We start from the raw sequence: 23,365 nt of genomic DNA, 5'->3' as shown, positions 1-23,365 counted from the left end.
GGGATGCTGCATGCAGGAATTTGGAAGGTCCCTTTTCTTGCTGGTTCCAAAACCTGGCATAACACTGGGGGGGGGGGGATCCCCAAACCTGCCAGGAAAGTTTCCTCTCTCCTTCTCTAGAGCATCTCAGAAGCCCACTGGAGGCCAAGGAGGCAGGCAGAGCTGGGCGGCCGCAGCCTGGTCCTGCCTCCCTTTGGACCAAGAGGAGGAGCAGCATCAGCAGCATCAGCATCAGCAGCAGAGGAAGAGGCGCCGCGGAGGGCAGAGGAGGAGGAGGAGGAAGGAGGCAGCTGCTGCAGCGCTGGGCTCCTTCCTTCTTCGATGGAGGTCAAGGCGGCGCCCAACGGGGTGGCCACCATCGAGGACCGCATCCTCCGCATCACCGGCTACTATGGCTACTACCCGGGCTACTCCAGCCAGAAAAGTAAGGCAGGCGTGCATGCACCACTGGGTTCTGGGTGGGATGGAGGGCTTGGCTTGCACACAGGACTGCTCTGCCTTCAGATCGGAGGGTCTTGCTGGACATGATGCATCCGCACTGCAGATATAACCCGGTTTAGGAGCGCTTCCAAACCGGGTTATATCTGCAGTGCCGATGCAACCCGACAGTCTTGAGAGGGGATGGACTCAAAGAAATGAGAGGGAAACCACACTTGCCCATAGAGAAGAATAGGAGGATACTTGCCCATAGGGAATAATAGGATTCTTTCCCATAGAGGATAGTAGGAGGACGCTTGCCCATAGGGAATCATTGCAGGATACTTGACCATAGGGAATAATAGGAGAATACTAGCATAGGGAATAATAGGATGCTGTACAGTACTTGCCAGTAGAGGACAATAGGAAGATACTTGCCCATACTGAATCATTGGAGAAAACGTGTCCATAGAGGATAATAGGAGGATACTTGCCAATATAGAATAATAGGACTCTTGTCCATAGAGAAGAATAAGAGGATACTTGCCCATAGGGAAGCAATGGAGACTACTTGCCTATAGAGACTAATAGGATTCTTGCCCATAGAGAATAATAGGATTCTTGCCCATAGAGAATAATGGGATTCTTGCCCATAGAAAATAATTGAATACTTGCCCATAGAGAATAGTGGGATTCTTGCTCATAGAAAGTAATAGGGGAATACTTGCCCATAGAGAATAAGAGGAGAATACTTGCTCATAAAGAATAATTGGAGGATACTTGCCCATAAGGAATCATTGGAGAATACTTGCCCATAGAGAATATAGAATATAAAACATTCAACACCAAAAAAGGAATCCATAAGTGATTCCATATGGCAAGTATTCTCCTATGTTTTACTATGGGCAAATATGGCTTTCCTGTGGGGAAGTGCTGTCATTTGTTTTAGTAGGTCCCAACTCCTTCTTTCCTTTCCTCTTCTTCATCCCTAGCATCTTCCTTTTTTCCTCCTTATTTTGTGTGTCGCAGGCACTGTGTGTGTGTGTATTTTGGAAGAAAAGGGGCATTTGTGGAAGAAGAAATGGGGATCTTTCTCCTGTCCCCCTCTTTTCAACATTTTGCATCCTTCTGCATCCTTCTTGGGCATCCTTTTAAGTTGTGCCCACATATATAATAATGTGGTTTGATACCACTTGAGCCTGCCCTGGTTTCAAGCAATCCTGGGATGTGTAGTTTTGCCAACCTTCTCTGCTCTGGCACGATGGAGCCTCGCCAAACTACACATCCCAGGAACCAGAGTCCTTTCCCATAGACTGTGTCGAGCTGCATTCACACTGCAGTTATGAATCCGGCTTGGCACCGCTTTGACGGCCATGGCTCCAGGCTATGGACTTTTTACCTGTCTGTTTTAACTTATGTTTTACTATTAATTATGTTTAATTATTTTTTTTAAACTTTGGTAATTAACTTTTTAACTTTTGTCTTTTTCAACTGTTGTAACCCGCCTTGAATCCCATTGTGTGAGAAAGGTGGGGTATATAATCCTTGAAATAAAGGAAAGAAATATATATAAATTCTGGGCACCATCATAGGATATTGCACCATCCTGGGAGATGTAGTTTTGGGAAAGGGATGCTTCATTGAAGCTGGAGAGTAATAGGGGGAGCAGAGATTTGCACATGAGAATGGACTCTTCTTGGTATTTAGACATCTGTAAGCATCATCATAATCTCTCCTGGGATGATGATGGGAACATCTACACTGCAGAAATAATGCACTTTGATGCCGCTTTAAGCGCCACCCAATAGCATCCCGGGATCTGTAGTTTCGCAAAGTCTTTAGCCTTCTCTCCAGAAAGAGTATGGAGTCCTCACCAAAAACTACACATGCCAGGATTGTGTATGATGCAGCCACGGCAGTTCAAGTGGTGTCAAACTGTATTAATTCTGCAGCCTTAGAGCTCATCCACACTGCAGAAATGAAGCAGTTTGATAGCACTTTGAACTGTCAAGACTCCATCCTGTGAAATCATGGGACTTGTAGTTTGGTGAGGTATTCAGCCTGGTTTGCCAGAGAGCTCGCCAAGGTACACATCCCAGGATTCTGTAGGATAGAGCCATGGCAGTTAAAGTGGTGTCAAAGTGCTTTGTTACTGCAGTGTGGATACAACCTTAGAGTGGGAATGGGAGCATCTTTCTTGAATGTGGGCATGTTGCATCTTGCATCCCAGAATATGGATCAGCATTTTCCAAAGGATTTCTTTTGGGTTGAAAGTGTGATACGTGTATCATTTTGGAGCATTTTCAGGTGTTGCGCTGGATTCTCAGGGTGCATCTGCTCTGTAGCAATAATGCAGTCTGACACCACTTTGAGAGCTCTAGTTCCACTCTGGGCTTTGTAGTTTTACTAGGCTTTTTTATCCCTCTCTGCCAAAGAGAGCTGGTGCCTCACCAAGCTATAAATCCCAGGATTGTGTAAGATGGAGCTGTGGTAGTTCAAGCCGAATCAAACTGCATTATTTCAACAGTGTAAATTCACCCTCTGGCGATGTAGCAGGAGATTAAAAGGTTGAGAAAGTGGATCCTGGCCATTGTTAGGCCCAACTAGAGTAGACTCATAGCATTAACTGAACTTGCATAATTTGCACAAATGTTGGGATGACAAGTTCCCAAGGTCCCACTTGGGCTGCTCATATTTGGAGCCAAGAATAGGCCACTGGGTGGTGTGGCAATCCTTCAGTCCTCCCTGTTGGGTTGCAAATCCCAGCATGCCTCACCATTGTTTGGGCTGTCTTGGGGTGATGGGAGTTGTAGTCCTTGAGCATCAGGAAGGGTGGCCTGAAGCCTATCCTGGATTTAGGGCTGTTCCCCCTCCATTTCATATTTTTAATTATATTTAAAAAAATATTTGTAAGCCACTTTGTGTCCCAATTTTTGGGGGAAAAGTGAAGTAACAACAACAACAACATTTGTTTAATGAAAGATTTCCTCCTCTCCTCTCTTCTGAATCTCTAACCAATTACTTTTATTCCATATCCCCCCCACCCATGAATTTTGATATAGGAAATAATCATAATCATAATGATGATGATAATCTTATCATATCAGATAAGATATGGTTGGGTGGGACACAAAATAAAATCAACTGGTGAGAGATTCAGAAGAGAGGCAAGGAAGAAACCTCTCATTTCCAATAGGCAGTAGGTTCTATGGTTTTAAAGAGGGTTGGCGCACAGGTGGGATACTACAACTCCCATCAGATCCAGCCAGCACAGCCAATGATGCGAGAGGGTGGGGGTTGCAGTCTACTGACATTTGGAGAGTGACAACAAGTGCCCTCCCTGAGTTTGGCAAAGGCACAGATGTGGCAAAGTGTAGGTTTAGGAGTGATTGTCAGCAAAAGTCAGGAATGGTCATGTTTGGGACTACATTGCCCAGAATCCCCTGGCGACTAAATAACTTGGCCATCCTCTGCTGATGGGGTTGTGCTGGAAGTTGTTTTTAATACTGTGTCTAAGTGGCCAAAACTACTTTTGCCCCTCTGTCCTGGTTCCTCAGTTTACAGATAGAAAAGTTTCAAGATGCATTGATTTTAGGCACCTCTAGCTCAGTTCTGCAGAAAGCATTCAGCAAAAGAAATGGAAAAATGCCTTGATTCATATATTGTTAGATTATTTTTTTTTGCATTCTGTTTCCCCATATCTTTCTTTCCAGGAGAGATTTTGGGGAGGTGTACTACAGGCTGGGGTAGAAAACCCCACCCTGAGTGTATCCACACAATGTAGAATTAAAGCATTTTGACACCACTTTAACTGCTAGGACTCTCGCCTGTACAATCTTGGGATTTGTAGTTTGGCGAGGCACCAGAGCTCTCCAGTAGATCAGGCTGAATACAAACCACAAATCCCAGGATTGTACAGGAGAGAGTTGTGGCAGTTGAAGTGGTGTCAAACTATTATTTCTGCAGTGTAGATGCATCCTTTGCTAATAGTGGCTTTTCTATCTCCTTCGACTGGCAGGCAGATGTTGCTGGATTTGACCCTATAATGCTATTATTTACTTAATTATTGAACAAATTGTCTACTTTTCTCCCATAAATGGGATTCAAGATGGATTCCAATAGTTTAAATAACAGTAACAGTTAAAACATGGATTAGAATTTTTTTAAAAAAAAGTTAATTAAATAACAGCTTTACTAAAAAGCAAGGATAAAAACAATTAAAAACACTTGAAATATGTTTCCAATATAATTTCATTGAAAGATTAGATATTTAAATATTACAGCACACCACCATAAACACACATGGCTGTTGTGTGTCTTCAAGTTGTTTCCGACTTATGGTGATGCTCAGGCAAACCTATCAAACCGCTATACCATGCTGGCTCTCATTTCCAGTTTTATGGTGGATTAAAAGAAACTTGGCATAGGGAGGTGGTATGAAAAGTTTCTGATTGTACTGGGAGCTGACAGAAAATATTCTGGAAATATAAATAAACATGTATGGATCTCCAAAATAAAATAAAAAAGAACAGGAACAAAACCTGGGCCTTTTGGGGTCATTTTAATCCATCACGATGGACCCCAAAAGAGGTTAGATTGATACCTATCTTTCTGCAGGCTGGTTAAGACTTTTGAAAATTTCATTAATAATAATAATAATAATAATAATAATAATAATAATAATAATAATAATAATAAGCTTTATTTTTACCTCACTTCTCTGTCAGAAGATAATTGACATTAGGCCTTTGAAAAGTACCAAGAAAACCCTGTGAAAGGTTTGTTTTAGGGTCACCATAAGTCGGAAACAACTTTAAGCCACACAACAACAAAAGATGCACCCCATGTCTTGTTAAACTGTTTTTAAGGCACTGTGTGTGTCCCAGATTAGAAATAGATAAATAATAAGACAATAATAATCTTCTAGAACATGACCACATAGCCTGAAAAACCCACAAAAAACTATATAATAATAAGACACATAGTTGTTGTTGTTGTTGTTGATGATGATATTAAGCAACATTATCATTTTTGCCAACCCCAAAGCAATGCCTTCAACACATTGGGCAATGACATTAGAGAAAAAGGTTTATCTTTCAGTGGCGCTGTGTTTCAGCAGCTTCATAAGCAAAATTTGAGCATGATAACTTCTTCCAGTTCCTTTATCTTCATGCCAAGAAAAGAAAAGGAATCTCACATTGCTGCTTCTTCCACAGTTCTCAAAGTTGCAGGAACTGTGCCAGGAAAATAAAGTTGGCAGCCCTACTCCAAGAGGTAAGGAAGGGTCTGGAAAGTTTGTCATGGCTTTGATTCCCACTGCAGAAAGAAATCACTTACATTTATGAACGACCAATGCAATCTAAATATACCAGTTCTGGAAGCATATCCAGAATTTTGTCATTTCTGCTGAGGAAGAAAAGTGTTTTGTCGCTGGCACAGTAAGATTGTGGCTAAATCTTCTAACTGACAGGTCTTGGCATCCTCACTCACTGTTAATAGAAATTCAGATGGAGTGCCTCTGCTTCTCACCAGTTCCAACTGGAAGCATCCAACAGTGTGTTTAAGAGTATGACAAGGCCCTGTAACTGTGGTGGAGCACTGCCAAGATGTTAATTTACACACACAAATACACAGGCACACACTGTGAGTGCCTATGGGGAACGTGCCATTAGGGATTCATGGTGATACAGGTTGAGTATCCCTTAGTCAGAATGCTTAGGAACAGATGTGTTTTGGATTCCCCTCCCCAGATTTTGAAATGTTTTGATCTTGAGATATCTTAGCCCATGTTTAGACATGAAATTCATTTATGTTTCATATACACTTTATCGATGTAGTTGTTATGTGCCTCCTTGAAGTCACTTCTGACTTATGGCAATGCTATAGTGTGATCCTTTGATCCTATCATGGGGTTTTATTGGCAGTTTTCTTCAGAGAAGGTTTGCTATTGCATTCTCCTTAGGCTGAGAGTATGTGACTGAGAGTGGGTTTCATGGCTAAGTGGGGATTCGAACCCTGGTCTCCAGAATTGTAGTCCAACACTCAAAACTCTACGCCACATTGGCTCCCCTGATAACAAAATCCCTGAAGATAATTTTATGCACAACATTTTTAATAATTTTGTGCACGCAACCGAGTTTGTGTATATTGAACCGAAAGCAAAAGTGTCACTGTCTCAGCCACCCATGTGGACAGTTTTGGATTTTGGAGTATTCTGGGTTTGGGAAATTCTGGATAAGGGAGACTCAACCTGTACAAGAATATCACTGTAGGTTAGTATACGTTTCATAAATACTTCTGATGATGTGTTCTCAGAATGCAGTCAAGAGGGGATATAGAGGTGCAGTACTTAGTTCCTTAGTTTCAGTTCCTCCAGGACAGAAGGTGGAAATGTTGGACATGTCCTGGAAAAGGAGGACATCTGGTCACCCTCCCTAAACTCTAAGGACCTTATTACACTAGATGAATCCCGCTCAGAAACGGGATTTAAAAGCAGAAAAAAAACGCAAATGCGGGAGGTTTTTTCAGACGACATTTCTTCCAAACAGCAATAACGTGAAAATAAAGCAAATGGAAAGTCGACAAAAACGACACCTTTTTACTTTCGGGAACTTCCTGAAAGTAAAAAGGTGTCATTTTTGATGACTTTCTGTTCACTTTATTTTCGCATTATTGCTGTTTGGTACAAATGTGTCTAAAAACATCCCTTAATTGCAGGTTTTTTCTGCTTTTAAATCCCGTTTCTGAGTGGGATTCATCTAGTGTAATAAGGTCTTTAGAGTATTTTCTACTTTTAAAATCCCATTTCTGAATGGGATTCCTTTAATCTGATAAGGCTTTAAGCCTAGGTCTCAGGTTCAGTTACTGAGGTTGCATGATGGGAGTTGTAATTCAGAAAATTTGGAGCATGTGTAAGCGAGTGGCTTCCATGTTGGTGGGGCAGTGAATCCTTTTAGTGAGAACTTCAAAGGACTCAATACGTGAAAAACATTGGATAGCTCCTTCAAATTTCATACAAAACCCCAGAATGGATTTACTGCCCCACTAACTTTGAAGCTGCCATCCACCACTGTCTGGCGGATCCTAGGTTGTGGGAAAGCTCCATCAATGTGAAGACTAGGTTCATCCCTTATAGGACACCATGCTCAGTTGCAGGAAGGCTGCAGCAAAATGGGAGGGTGTCCGCTTTGCACACAGAAGGTCTCAGGTTCAGTCACTGAGAGGCATTCACACTCAGTTTTTTGTTCTGAGAAGATGCAGATCGCCACACTGGTGCATATCAGGATTGTTGTTCTCATTATGTTTTGGGTCCACAAATCTCTCTGAGTCATTTTAACTCTAGTGATATTTACACATGCCATCATTTTGGGATGAAATGGAGCCGCTTCCATTCCCTTGAATGATGCAGAGTGATCTGAATCTATTCGGAAGTGTATTTACATTTCCAAAGATGTGGATCAATGTGAATCTTTCAGGAAAACCCAGGAAAAAAACCCAGCATTGAATTTCCTGGCTTAAGTACATTCAGGATGAATGTGAACCCTAAGGAAATAATCCAGGTTCATTATTTTCATAGTGTGAATGGGGCCTCTGAGGCTGCATCCATGCTGCAGAAATAATCCACTAACTGCCATGGCTCGATGCTATAAAATTCTGGGGATTGTAGTTTTGTGAGACCATTAGCCTTCGCTGTCAGAGAGCTCTGGTGCCACAAAAAAACCTATAGTTCCCAGAAGTCCATAGCATTATTTCTGCAGTGCAGGTGCAGCCTGGCTGAGCAGTTCGCATCCTGGTGAGGATCTGCTACCTAACATAGACAATGCTGAGCAAAGTGGAACGACAGCCTGACACAGGGAAAAGCCTCTTCTGATATTTGAACGAGGCTGAAGCAAAAAAGTTCCGCTTCTTGTCGTTTTGTTTCAAGCCTTGGAGCTGCATTATTTATTTCCCACCCAAGGCTTAAATTAACTGGAGTAGGATTACTCTGCAGTGATGAATGACTGAATGAGTTTTCTTTGTACTGCCTCCATGCAGAACTTCTCCAGCTAGAAGAGCTGTCAGTTTTTAAGAGCCAGGACGATGGAATACCTCTGCGTTGGAAGTTTTCAATTCAGAACAGTGTGTGACCAGCAGCAGATTGTGTGGGCAGGTGTGAATGTATGTGTGTGTGCGTGCGCATGAGAGATTGAGAGTGGAGGCAGTGTTTTAAATTTCCACACAACTGGAAATGACCTGGCACTGTTTGTTTCTGTAAGCTGGAGATGTGGCTGCATGTGCCTAATAAGAAATGGTTCATTTTTGTACACAACCCACTGGGAAATGACCCAATATCTTGTTCATTTTTTGAGTGATTTCTACTGGGACAGTTGTGGATGAGGTTCGATGGAAAGATGGAGATTCAAAAGATGTCCAGGGCAGAAGTTGCAGCTGTGAAAGGACTAGAATTGCTTGGCTCCTTCTTATAAAAATTGGTTATTAGAAGTCTTCGCTGGGAAAAAAAGGAAAGAAAGAAAAGAAGGCAAGGGAAAACCATTTCCCAAAGGAGCAGTGCAGATAATCAGCAGTAAATGAAAGAAGGACAAGATAAGATACCCTCCTTCCTAAGCCCTGTTTGCTGCTGATGAAAGGGAAGATAAGCTGGCATCAAATAACTGTACCCTTTCTGCAGCAAACTGGCAGGGAAAAAAAATCTGGGAGAGATGATTATGTAAGATGATTGTTTGCAGGATGCGTCGGCTGGTCTCCTCTGCCGATTTGTCTTCTGCCAACTGTGGGACTGCGAAGGGGATGAAGCAAAGAGGATGCCATTTTTTAAGAACAAATGAAAAAGTGGAGGACATTGTAGCCTGGAAGTGTTTAAATGTGTGCACAACACCCGCCAAGTGCTGCAAGTCCAGAACGTCAAAAAGTTCCTTTTTTGGACTGCAATGCCCCAAAATAATTTTTCAGAGTTTTGTTTAAACTTCTCTCGAAACCTTTCAGAGGTTGCCCTGTGTATGATTTGTTGCTGTTGTGTACCGTCAACAAATCTATCATGGGGTTTTCTTGGCAAGTTTCTTCGAAGTGGATTTGCCATTGCCGTCCTCTGAGGCTGAGACAGTGTGACCTGCCCAAGGCCATCCAGTGGGTTTCTATGCTTGAGCTGGGGTTTGAACCCTGGCCTCCAGAATCCTAGTCCAATGGTAGGCTTTTGGACTCCTTAACAAACTTGTAGGGTCAAGAAGTTGTTGGTAGTTAACATGCAAGAAATCACAAGTTCCATCCTTGATAATCTCTGGCTAAAATGCTCTTATTTGGCAGGGTTCTCTCTTAGGATGAGAGAGAGTGACTTGCTGAAGGTCACCCAATGGGTTTCTTTGGCTGAGAAGGGATTTGAACCCTGGTCTCCTGAAGTCCTAGTCAAACGCTCAAAACATTACACCATGCTGGCTCCTTCATATTAGCTGAATTCCCTGAAAATGCATCATGGAGCAGCAGCTGATGGCTTGTGGCACCACTCTATAGACCACCATATTGGGCAGCACTGATGTCCGTAGCTTGGTAAATGATGCTTGGCGGGCATCAGTTGTGGTGAATGTTGGCATCAGTACATGGGAAGACATAGTTCTGAGGTCCTGGTGGTCAAATTTAAGTTGTTAGGAAGGAGGTTGAAAGCCCACTGAGATACATTTCTTTGATGATGATGGAGGAAGGAAGGCTTTGGATTGATTAAGGACTGCAATAAATCAGCCCTGGTCAAAAGGTATGGATCCTTGCTGAACCAGGAGCACCGAATAGACAACATATAACACCAGTTTTAAGTGGAATGCGGATGACATTTAACACTGGTTAAAATAGCTAAAATATACAAGACAGATCAAACCAAATGCTGAAAATGTGAAAAGGCTCCTGGTATCATTTATGGTGGATGTGCCCACAAATTAAAAGATTTTTTGTCACAAATCCATTGAACAAACTGTGAAAGATTAAAAGCAAACTATCACAAACGTCCAGAAAAATACTTATTAAATATGACAAATAAAATAGAAAATCAAACTGTAAAAACGAACTAGAGGAAATTGTTTTACATGATTTCAGCTGCCAGACTATTTCTGGCTCAAAATTGGAAATTGAAAAATATTCCAACTGTAGAGGATTGGTTAATTAAAACGATAGACATTCTAGAATTGAAAAGCTAACCTGGTGGTTGAATGGGGAAAAACAGAAAAAGAATGGAGTGTATCTTTGATTACAATAAAAACAAATGGAGTTGAATGAGACAAAACAAGAAACAAAAAGCAAACAATTATAATAATTGAAAGTCAGGAAAATGTAAAAATCTGGGTTTATATTGAAGTAACTGAATAAATGAACTAGAAACTGAAGTAGAAAATAATTTAAGTACAAGTCACACATTGGAGAGACTAGAGAAGTCTAATAAGATACATAATTCACAGGCACAGCAACCTATGCATATATACCAAATACATGGATCTGTGAAATAATATATATGGTTGCAATTTATTTAAGATCAGAATCTGTTGAATTCACTGTATCTAATATTAATATGTATTGCATGTGCTATGGATTATTGGATTTGATTTGTTAATAAAAATGGAAGTTTAAAAAAAAGAAAGAAGTTGGCAGCGTGAGCTTTTGTAGACTTACAGTAAGTGTACTTCCTCAGATGCATTTGGTTTTAAAGCGGCTTAAACGAAGCTTTTAAAGCAGCTTTAATGCTTTTAAAGCCGCTTTAACTATTTTTGTGTTTCGTCTGTTTTTATATATCACTCTCATCTGCTCATTAGCCAGCTTCCCAAAAGAAGAACAAGCTCTCCACCCAGCATCACCATTAGTACCGCATAACTCATCATCCAGTATTATAAAAAGTATGCAAAACATATGGCTAGCAAATGTGGCAGGACTTCAGGTCCTGACACTCTCTGCTTCATTCTGCCTAATAGTAGATCCAGTCCTTCTGAGTCAATCAATGGGCAAAATGAGGCATTTTCCCCACCTTTTTTTTCTCTCTTCTTTTCCTCTTTTTTTTTTTTTTTTCTGGTCCCTTTCCGTGGGACCTTGAGTGCAACGTGACTTTAAACCTCCTTCTGGTGAGGTGAAGGGGCAGTAGAGTGTGGCAAGTACAAACTTTGGGGGTTATTCATATGTGAAAATAATCTAGGATGAAACTGGTTAAATCTCCATGGTTCACATCACATCCCAAATGCAACCTGATTAAGTTTTTTTTGGGGGGGCTGCCAAAACCCCCACTTAATCCAGGATAATCGATATCGAGTGTTTCCCCCGAGTTTTAAAAAAAGATCTGCATTGTCAGTAGTGGTAATAACCGATGCTAATAGACGTGAATAAAATGCTGCATACCAAAAAGTGCTTCCGATGGATTCGCATTGTCGGCTCCATTTTTTCAAATGCTTGACCATGTGAGCAACTGAACTCACAGAGATGTGGAGTGCGCATTTCCATAGTGTGAATAACAACTTTGATGTGGGAGTGAGATGATTCACATCATCATGCAAACAAACAAACAAACAACGTGTGAGACAAACAAAAAAAAGATGTGTGATTCGCTATGAAGGCCAGCAAAAAATTGTACATCTCTAGTTTCAGTAGCATTGGAAGTCCCTTTAATTCCATGCCAGTGGGGTGGGTGAATTCTACTCTAGGTTTTAACATGAACTTTCATCCAAGATGTTGAACATAATGCCTTAGAAAACTTTATTTGTTGTTATTGTATGCCTTCAAGTTGTTTCCACCTTATGGTGATCCTAAGGCAAAGCTACAATGTGGTTTTCTTGCCAAGGTTTGTTCAGATGAGGTTTGCTATTGCTTTCCTCTGAGGCTGAGAGCATGTGACCTGCCCAAGGTCACCCAGTGGGTTTCACTGCCGAGCTGGGAATTGAACCCTGGTCTCCAGAATCTCAATCTAACACTCAAACCACTATGTCACAGTGGCTCTCTAGAAATCATTACAGTTCAAAGTAAAATCAGGGGATGTTTGCCATCCTACAAACATGGAAGCCCCAAGCTGCCAATGCTTTGGCTCCATTATTTGGTCAAAGAGCAGGAAAGCAGCCTTTAAATACAGAATCAATAACTCCTCCCCATATTTCTGAATCTGTGTACTTTGCCATAGTGTATGGGAAAAAGGTTAGGATTTGCACAATTAATTTCCAATAGTGTATTTGTTGTTGTTATGCGCTTTCAAGTAGTTTCTGACTTATGGCAACCCGATGGTGACTCTGTCATGTGGTTTTCTTGACCAGGTTTGTTCAGAGAGGGATTTGCTTTTGCCTTCCTCTGAGGCTGAGAGAGTGCGACTTGCCCAAGGCGACATAATGGGTTTCCATGGCTGAGTGGGGACTCCAACCCTGCTCTCCAGAGTCCTAGTCTAGTGCTCAAAACACTATACCACACTATGCACGTATCACATAGTGGTTTAGTTTTGCATTGTCTATTTGGGAGGAGGAAAGAGAGAAAGGAATGAAAAAAGGTACATAGGCTTTTAAAGTCATTTGAGTAATTTAGAAAATGTTACACTTAATCTTTTATAAAGTACAGGCTTTGGTTCTTTTAGTGACACTCCTGCTGATTTTTCTTTTTAAAGGTCCAGGCCGTTATTACTATTTGGGGCGCTTTCTGTAATTGGAATTTGGCTTATACATGGAACTCAAAGTGCATGTCTCTGCGTGTGCTGATGGTCACTTTGGAACACAGATCCTCTGTAGAATTGATCTGAGTCAGAGCTAGAGTTTGACAAAAGTCACTTATTTTGGACTACAGCTCCCAAAACCTCCAGCCCATACAGCCCTGCCGGCAGAAGAACCCTTGGAAGTCCCAGTTCAAAAAAGTAAGGTTTCCAAGCTCTCACTTCATCTCAGCCACAGAAAGACAATGGGAGATCATAGACTACAGTTGTATAGCACTGGGTACCATTCAGCCAGTTTGCACCACTGTGCCTAAATTGGTTGTTAAAATTTGTCAGGCTTGCCGAATCACTTGGGAACCAAAAATGAGAGATCCCAGGTAAATTCTAGTGAGCTAAATGTTTTACAGCCCAAGTGAATTGGAAACAATAATAAATTATTATAGGGGTCATGAGTGCAGTTCACTGAAGGTGACATGACTCATGCATAATTATTTGAAAGTACAGTACAGTAGTCGGTTGCCAGGAAAAGCATGACTCCTTTGCCACTGCTCCAGCCTCCGCGGCTATACTAAATCGGGAACCACACACAGAGAGACGCATAGAGTTGCAGAAGTGAGTGAACAAGTGCAAGTCCAGGGCTCCCCTCATGGGCATCAAGTAGGTGCCAAGCTGGGACCCGGCTACATTTCCATTGCCAACCCTGCCTAAAGGTAAGGGGTGGATGAGACACTGCTTAAGAGGATGATTCCCCTTCATCCTTCGAACGTTGTCCCAGTTTTCATCTGTGAAAGGTTGGCGATCATGCATTCAGCCCTAACGGATACACATTGACTCAGAAACCATACTCAGTGGAGCTTGGAAAGCTTGCAACCTGTATGTAGTGCATTTTGGTTGTCCCAATAAAGGTATCACAGTTTGATGGATTTTAGATGTATTTACTCAGAAGTAAGCACCACTGATCTGAGTGTGAGATTTATTCCCAAACAGGAGTGTATACTGAAAACACTGGGCATGATGAAAAGGTTGGTTTGTGACCCATACAAGTCTTAGACCCACCAAACTCATGAGTAAGCCCTGCTGAACTCAAGAATATTCATTGGCAGCTGGTGATGCCCATGTGTGTCTATGAATACTACATTTGATTTTCATTTGAACTGTAAGGAAACTGTCTAAGTAAGGGATTATTCAGACAGTGCAAATAATCTGGGTTGAATCACTGTGGAATACTGTGTCCAGTTCTGGGCACCACAATTCAAAAAAGATGTTGAGAAGTCGGAATGTGTCCAGAGGAGGGCAACCAAAATGGTGAAAGGTTGGAAGCTATGTCCTATGAGGAGCAATTTAGGGAGTTGGGTATGTTTAACCTGGAGAAGAGAAGGTTAATAGGGTTAAATATTTGATGGGGTATCATATTGAGGATGGAGCAAGCTTGTTTTCTGCTGCTCCAGAGAACAGGATGTGGAGCAATGGAGGCAAACTACATTAGGAAGAATATTCTGACTGTATGAACTGTTGGAGTCTCCTTCTTTGGAGGTTTTTAAATAGAAGCTTTGGAGTTTTTAAACAGAGTTCTTGGATTGTGTGTTCCTGCATGGCCATCTCATTGGACAACCAATCTGTGGATGGCCCTTGGGATCTCTTCCAACTCTATGATTCTATAATTCTATGAACAGAAATAATATCTGAGACAAAATGTTGGCCTCTGACTATGACATCATCACGTTTCTTCGCTCATGAATTTTAACATCTCTGCCTGATGAAGAAGCCAGTGAAGCTTTGAAATTTTGCACGATGTATTGTATTGTAAAAGTTTATTCGGTCATTGACCAGCAAAACACGATGTATTTTCTGCCTTTTGGTTGGCCAATAAATGTAGCACTGTTTTGTGGATTTTGGATTTTGTTGTATTTTGTTGCATGGTCAACATGGTTACTTACCCCTGAATATGTTAGCTAAAATAAAACAGTCTTAAAAGTGCTGTAAAACTCTCCTCCCCACTTTCTTTGCTTCTCAAATTCTTGGTCTGAGATGCTATCGAGCAACATAGCTCTTGTCCTGATTGTGATGCTCACACTGACTAGCTAGCTGATCAGGGTCATCCTGTGAGTAATGAAAACTCATTTGTGAAATGGCTGTACTGGCATTTGTCTGCACCCCCTTTTCTCTTTCCTTCTCTTTCTTTCCCATTGCTGACTCAGTTAGTCAAAAAGTTTCCCTCTTGTAAAATTTCCGTGCAATTGGTTCAGCCTCTTCTGCTTTAGAATTGAATTAAACTGATAATGCTACTTAGTATAACTTGCCAAGGGTTTATTTACTTTTTAAGGGATGAGGTGTTTTGCTGTGCAATGAAAAAAAATATGCTAAGCATTTCCCATCACTCAGCTGAACTTGCTTCTCTTTGTGTCTTTGAAGAAGCTAGAAGCTCAAATGGACCAAAGCGTTTTATTTATAATGGTGCTTTATTTCTGCAAAAAGACCCCAAGTTTGGTAAGCTTCTCTTTGAGAAAAGCCTCTCAATAAGCATTCTTTTCCCACCAGCTTCTTTGGCTCCCCCTCTTTCCATGTTATGCAGTATGAATGCTAGACAAATCCTGCTGTAAATTTCCATTTGTCATGCCTTCAGGGTTGGTTTGTTTTATTTTAAATCAGTGATATCTAGAAGCAAAGATACCGTATGCTACTTAATCTCGTAACCACTTGCTGCGGAGGTGGATTTGGAAGTTTTAAAAACTTATTAGTACTGAGCCAGCATGGTGTAGTGGTTTGAGCATTGGACTGGGACTCCGGAGACCAGGGTTCAAACCCCGGCTCAGCCTTGGGCAAGTCACACTCTCTCAGCCTCAGAAGATGGCAGTGGCACAGGCCCTCTGAAGAAACTTGCCAAGAAAACCTCATGATAGGATTGTCTTAGGGTTGCCATAAGTCAGAAATGACTTGAAGGCACACAGCAGCAATAGCAAACTGCTTGCAAGCTATGAAATAGACAATTTCAGTGGCATAATTCATAGGCAAACTGGATCTCAGCAAAGTTAGTATAAGAGTCCCTTCCTGCAGCAAGTATCTCACAAATCTATGCATGTTTTGTGTTGTTGTGTACTTTCTGTTTCTTACTTATGGTGACTCTAAGGTGAATCTATCATGGGGTTTTCTGGGTCTGAGATTGTATGAATTGCCTGAGGTCATCCAGTGGGTTTCCATGACCATGCAGGGAACTGAACCCTAGTCTCCAGAGTTGTAGTCCAGTGCTTGAACCACTACAACACACTGGCTCTCATGAACGTTTACTCAGAGATCAACCCTATTGGATCCAATATGGCTTGCTTCCTAGTACATGTAACCATAGTACTAAATTCCATGCTGGTAGGGAGAGTTAATACAGTATATAGATCTGGGGATCTAGGGCTCATAAGTTAAACATGTGTCAGCAGCTTGATACAGCAACTAAAAAAGTCAATATGATCCTAAACTGCATCAATAGGAATGTAGTGTCCAGATCAAGGGAAATAATAGTACCACTTTATTCTGCTTTGATCAGACCTTGGAATTCTGTGTCCTTTTTTGGGCACCACAATTCAAGAAGGATATTGACAAGGGGGAGCGTGTCTAGGGAAGGCCGACCAAGATGATGGTCATCTGTTGGGTATGCTTTGATTGAGAGTTCCTGCATGGCAGGGAGTTGGACTGAATGGCCCTTGCAGTCTCTTCCAACTCTATGATTCTTTGAAGAAGGTATGGAAGTCAGGCTTTATGAAGAACTGCTGAAGGAGCTGGGTATGTTTAACTTGGGGAGGACCGAAAGGTGACAAGATAGCTATCTTTAAATTTCTGAAAGGGTGTTGTGTAGGAGATGGATTAAGCCTCTTTTCTGATGCTCCAAAGACTAGAATACGAACCAATGTATTCAAAACACCTAAAATTTGGAAATAACTTTTCTATCGCAAGAGCTGTTTGACAGTGGAATAGACTGCCTCAGAGGGTGGTGGACTCTCCCTCTTTGGAGGTCTTTAAACAGAGGTTGGATGGCCATTTTTCAGAAATGGTTGAGTATTCCTATATGGCAGAGGGTTGGACTTGAAGAGGTCCCTTCCAATTCTATGATTTTATGATTGTAAGTTTTATACAGAATTCTTATCAATTGTGTTACTCATTTTGGAAAAGTGGGGGGGCGGGTTTACTTGAAATTTGGGGAATCACACAGCCAACATGGCTTGTTGAAAAAGAAGTCACTTCTGTAGGTTCTGGACACAAAACCCAGCAATGAAATGGACATTGGGTGAAAGCCAAGCATGCCTCTCTGCTGTCGCTGGAATTGTGTCTGCCATGGAAAATTGATCTCTTCTCTTCCCGCAGCTATTAGCATCCTCTCTTGGAAGCTGGGTGATCGAAGGATCATCTGGATAAGATTTTGGAGGTGTGCCAGCTCATTGGACAACGAATATATTAACATGAATTACCTGGCAGAACCTGGAAAAGTTGCTTTTTGTGGGCTACAGCTCCCAGAACCTCAGAATTAGTGCGGCTAGTGGCTGTTTGCAAATATAAGTATTAATATATAATATCACACAGAGCTTGGAAGAGTCACCTTTTTGGATGACAACTCCAAAAAACGCAAACCAAATAAGCTGAAGGATTCAGGAAACTGTTATCAAAAAAGTAACTTTTCCAAGCTCTGCTACCCATTAGGTAGCTTGGAAATGCATTTGTTTTACATTACTTTGTTAGCCAATAAATCTAAGAAGTTAGGATATAAATTAGTAAACGCCAATTGCATGTTTGTTGTTATGTGCTGTCAGGTTGTGTGTGTACATTTACCTCTGACTTATGTCAATTTAGTCCTAGGGTTTTCTTGGCAGGGTTTCTTCCAAGGAGGTTTGCCATTGCTGTCCTGCAAGGCTGAGAGAGTGTGGCTTACCCACAGTCACCAGTGGGTTTCCAAAGCTGAGCAGGGATTTGAACCCTGGTCTCCCTTAATCCTCGCACAACAAAACACTGTATTTTGCTATCTCTGGCAAATATCATTACAGCCCTTCAATAGATAATGGTGGCATGAGTAAACGCAAAGAAGTATTCACTGTAAGAGCTATTTTTATGTGCATGATGCCTTCCTGTTCAAGGTGAGCCACAGAAAATGCTGTGGTTTCTGTCCTACCTTGTGGTTAAGGAACCTTGCTGTTTTGTCAAGTTGCCTGTAGGAACAAATGTTTAGTTAGCAGATTGCGCTGCCCAGTGTGGAGCATGCAGGCAACACTGCAGAAGGCTTTTGGCTTGTGAATCCTTTGCTTTGTCTGAACTGGAACACTGCCAGCCCAGGCACTCCAATGCAGAGGCAAGGCACATATCTGCAGTTGTTCACGGAGCCAAAGTGCCACTAAGAGGTTTCAAACACAAGTGTCAGCCTGTCAGCTCAGATACTTTGGCAATCTTAGCTTTAGCAACTGAAGTCTTTGCATGAGGATATTTAAGGACCTCTGCTAAATCAGACCAACGTTTTAGCTATTTGAACAGGTGTCTCCCATCGCCAACTATAATGCTTCCAGGAAACTGGCACCGTAAAGGTTAGCCTCTGGGCCAGATGGTTAGTGCCCCACTTGCCAGAATGAGCAAAAGGGCCCTTAAATTCAGCAAGATGGACCAAGCAGTGCTTTGAAATATGTGCATTAGCAGGGGCTGGAGTAGATGGCCCTGGGTACCCTTCCAAGTCTCTAATTCAAAGGCCAGGACCAGGTTGGTGTCTTATGTGCAGATCAGTTCCTCTGGCTGGACATTTTTGTTAAATATAGGACATCTGTACAAGGTTCAAGAAGCAAAGTTGTGCATGTAGTCCTATTGTGCATGTAGGTGTGTATGTTGACACACATTCAGATGCATGTGTCAACATGTGTGCATTCAGTTGTGTTGCTTTGTTGTTCAACACAAGTGTTGTGCAGTTCAGTCCATGCATAACTCCACATACAGAGATTTGGCTTAGTGTAGGATCTTAAGCTATGATTTTGTAATTCTGTGAAAGACTGCACATTTGGTGGGATCCAAATTTAGTCACGGCTAGCCCTAAACCATAAAACCACCCAACATAACATCTCTCTATTAAGGAAGATAATGTCAAAGGGTCATCTCTAGCTTGTGTCAGGCTTCATCGGCAGAATTAAGGCAGTTTGACAGTGCTTTAATTGCCATGGCTCAATGCTATGGAATTCTGGGATTTGTAGTTTTGTGAGATATTTAGCCTTCCCTGTCAGAGAGCTCCATTGCCTCAAGAAACCACAGTCCCAGGATTCCATAGGATGGTGCTATGACAATTAAAGCGGTGTCAAGCTGCATTAATTCAGCAGTGTAGCAGCAGTGCCATTCAAATACAATGGGCCCTTGGTATCCACTGAGGTTTGGTTCCAGGACCCCCATGGATATCAAAATCCATGGGTGCTCAAGCCCCCTTAAATAAAATGACACCCTAAAATGGTACCTCTTCTATAAAATGGCAGAATCAAGGTTTGCTTTTTGGAATTTATATACATTTAAAATATTTTCAAGCTGTGGATGCTTAAATCCATGGATAAAAACCCCATGGATACGGAGGGTTGGCTGTAAACTGTTAGTATTTTTTAGAATAACAACTAACTCACTAATGTGGACATTTTAATGTAAAGACTCCCAAGGGTGTATTGAAAAATGTATACCACCAAAGAGATAGCACTGTACCTGGTATTGGAAATCAATATTGTAAAAAGAAATTAAAGTTAAAAGGATATTTTTTTTAAAAAGCTGAAATATACAGGCGTTGGCAGCTAGCTCTCCTTTCTTGGCAGCAGAGTGATAGACAGCATAAAGATGTGCTGTCAGATTTTGTAAACAAACAGCATACAAACACAGTGGAAGAGGTGTTGTCAGTTTCCTTAGGTTTGGGATTTCACAGTATAGGTGTCAAAGGAACTGCTTCTAAGGCTGCATCCACACTGCAGAAATCATCCAGTTTGACACCACTTTAACTGGCATGGCTCAATGCGATGGAATTCTGAGAATTGTAGTTTGTTGTAGTTTATTGTGGCACCTGAGCTCTCTGTTGGAGAAGGATAAATGTCTCACAAAACTAAAGTTCCCAGCACTGAACCATGGCAGTTAAAGTGGTGTCAAATAGCACTATCTCTGCAGTGTGGATGCAGCCTCACAGAGGTTATTTTTTTCTGGTCTGCTGGTGAAATCAGCAGTATATATAAATATAAATATAAATAAATATATATAAATGATGTAGAGATAATTCATTTATAGAATGCATTCCTTTAAATATATATATGTATATGTATATACAGAGAGAAAGAAAAATTAAACTCAGCACTTTGAATTTAGTTTGGAAGTAAACTGTTAGTACATGACATTCATGGCAAAAAGGTATTACATAATCTCTCTGGCTGTGCACTATGTATATTGATAGCGCTGTATAAATTAATAATCATTCCACTGCCTAAATGCTGCACTTTGCATTCCAGGTAGCATCCTTTAGGAGTAGCTGTTTAGTTTGGCAAGACGAAGGACTTTTGTGCGTTCTTAGTTTACACAGGACTGTAAATAATTATTCTCCGTGTTCTGAATTTGAGACTAGCCATGTTGTTTTCACAGGCTGAAGATGAGATGAAAATCATGTGGATATTATATTTGGTGCTTTCATTTAAAAAAATGGTGTCCTTCAAATTTGGCATGAACTAGAGCCGGCTTAGCATAGTGCTTTGAGTGTTGGACTACAACTCTGGAGACTAGGGTTCGATTCCCAGCTTGTCCATGAAACCCGCTGGGTGACCTTGGACAAATCACACTCTCTCAGCCACAGGGGAAGGCAATGGCAAACCTCCTCTGAACAAATGTTGCTCATTCTGTGCATTAGCTTTTCTGACTTTGCCCGTACACGTGCTAGCATTTTGTTTGAATTCCTCTTTGGTGATTTCCCCCTTTTCCCATTTCTTATACATTTTCATTTCTTATCCCATTTAAAACCTATTTCAATTGAAAGTTCTTTAGTCATCCATCCTGGTTTTTGAGGCACCTCTGATTTTTCCTCCTCTTTGGAACAGTTTGAGATTGTGCATCAATATCTCCCTTTTGAGAAACTCCCATCTGTTCTGAACTCCCTTCTCTTTTAGTATTCCTGACCACCCCCAGTATTTCCCTAAGTTTACTGAAATCTGCTTTCCTAAAGTCTAGAATGTGTGTCTGACTATGCCTGGCTTCTCCTTTCCACTGTATAACAAACTCCAGGAGAACATGGTCACTGCCACCTAAGGATCCCACCATTTGCACCCTATTTACTAGATTATCACCACCTATTGGTTAGGATCAGATCTAAAATAGTGGATCCTCTTGTTGCTTCTTTCACCTTTTGGACCATGACATTGTCTTCCAGGCAATTGAGAAATTTGCTAGGCCTTGAGGATTTTGGCTGAGTTTGACTTCCAGCAAATATCAGGATAGTTGAAGTCACCCATCACCTTTCTGAGTGTGTGGTCATCTGTTCTAGAAAGACATCATCCAATTCCTCAGTCTGACTTGGGAGTCTGTAGTAGACTCCCACAATAACATCCCTGTTGTTTCTTTCCCATTTAATTTTTATCCAGATGCTCTCCATCTGATTTCCAGGATTTAAGTCCTGTATCTCCTCACAGGTGTACACATCCCTGATTTATAATGCTATTATAATGTTTGGCCTATTTCTCTTAAAGGCTTGGACTAAAAGACTTGAATACATCACCGCTGGTTAGTACTTGGATAGTGAACTGTCAAGGGATGCCAGTTGCTGTGTAGGCCATATTTTAGACGAACAAAATGGCAAACCAGGATATTTATTGCCTAAGGAAACCCTATGATATTCATGGAGTTGCCATAAGTGGACAGGTGACCTCAAGGCACACACATATTTTCCTTCCTTCTGAAACAACTGTGTAGTTAACCTGGCCACTAATCTAAAATAAAAAGGAGAACATTAATATAGAAATTTGTCGTTCCCACTTGAAAAGTTTAAATCTGGGGACTGGAAATGAGGAACAAGTGGGAAACCAAACCTGGCTTACCTTTCATAGTTACCTACCTACTTTCCTTGATGGATGGATTGGTTGTATTCATATCTTGCTCAGAGCATGGAACAGTTATATTTTTGAGCTACCAATCCTAGAATTGCCCAGCTGGAATGTATATACAAGCATCTTGGTATGACTCTTTTGTGACTGAGTGCAGATGAATTCTTGCAATCCACAATATTGCTTATCCATGAGTCAGCAGACCTATCTTTAATCATGCTTCCTATGGTTACAGTTCGTGACAGTCAGTCCAATAGGAGGGCATTTTGCACCTGTGCTTCGAGAAAAGATATCCGCTCTTGAAATATGGTGGAAATAAAAACAGAAAAGCCAGACCTCTGGCTTACAAACCAGCAGCAATGGCAAGGTGTCTTGCATTTTGCCTTAAAAGAATTAGCATTGTGATTCAACATGGCAAGAGCTTTTGTGATCTATATTCCACTTCATCAGCACCACAAAATATGTTTGTACATGGATTAAAAAATAAAAATAAACTGAGAGGCCAAAACGCCATGAAATACAAGAAATGGTTGGTGAGTGCAAATTTGAAATGGCTACAGGATAAGTATGGCATCCTTTAACGGCTGTAGTAATGGGGGGGGGGGGCTGAGCCAAAGATGGCAGTAGCCATTTGAGTGGAGCCTAGAGTTATATTTGCCTGTATAAGGGTGCATCTGCACTGTAGAAATATTACAGTTAGACACCACATTCACTGCCATGGCTCCATGATACAAAACCCTGGGAGTTATAATTTTGTGAAGCATCTTAGGTAGAGAAGGCTAAAGACCTTGTAAAATCACGAATCCTAGGACTCCGTAGGATGGAGCTACAGCACTTAAAGTGGCATCAAATTGCATTGTTTCTACAGAGTAGATGCACACTAGCATAGGTGAGGAAAATGCCCCATGGAAGACACTGCTTCTATTAAGCCAATGGCCTCCAAATCCCACTTTAGTGGCATTCACAATCGCTCAGACCGCACAATTATTTCTCTTTGGGGTGTGTGACTTTTGGGTTATTTCTCCACAAACCAAGCCAAGCCAAACCAAACCAAACCAAACGGCTCCAAAACACATGAAACAACCGAAAACTCCCTCCCAAGATTACTTCTCCCCTTCTTCTCCAGCCATATTATTGGCCAGAATGGCTACTAGTATTTTTGAACAGTGGATGGACAGATGTGGCTGCAGGGGAGAGGTTGGAAAGAATTATGCATTGACACATGAATACATTAAACTGTTGA

The 23,365-nt window shown here is 41.4% G+C and overlaps 1 protein-coding gene across 1 annotated transcript in view; it reads left to right on the top strand.

Moving 5' to 3' along the window:
- Window positions 1–292: 292 nt before the first annotated feature.
- The window catches only part of SLC35F4 (solute carrier family 35 member F4), a 157,176-nt gene continuing 134,103 nt past the window's right edge, over window positions 293–23,365 (top strand). The window contains exon 1 of the mRNA XM_042446532.1: window positions 293–424. Coding sequence (XP_042302466.1) covers window positions 322–424 — 103 coding nt within the window. The 5' untranslated portion in view covers window positions 293–321. The remainder of the gene's footprint in view (window positions 425–23,365) is intronic.

The sequence above is a fragment of the Sceloporus undulatus genome, chromosome 1 (assembly GCF_019175285.1).
Source record: "Sceloporus undulatus isolate JIND9_A2432 ecotype Alabama chromosome 1, SceUnd_v1.1, whole genome shotgun sequence".
NCBI classification, from domain to species: Eukaryota; Metazoa; Chordata; class Lepidosauria; order Squamata; family Phrynosomatidae; genus Sceloporus; species Sceloporus undulatus.
This window is presented reverse-complemented; position numbering and strand designations above follow the sequence as displayed.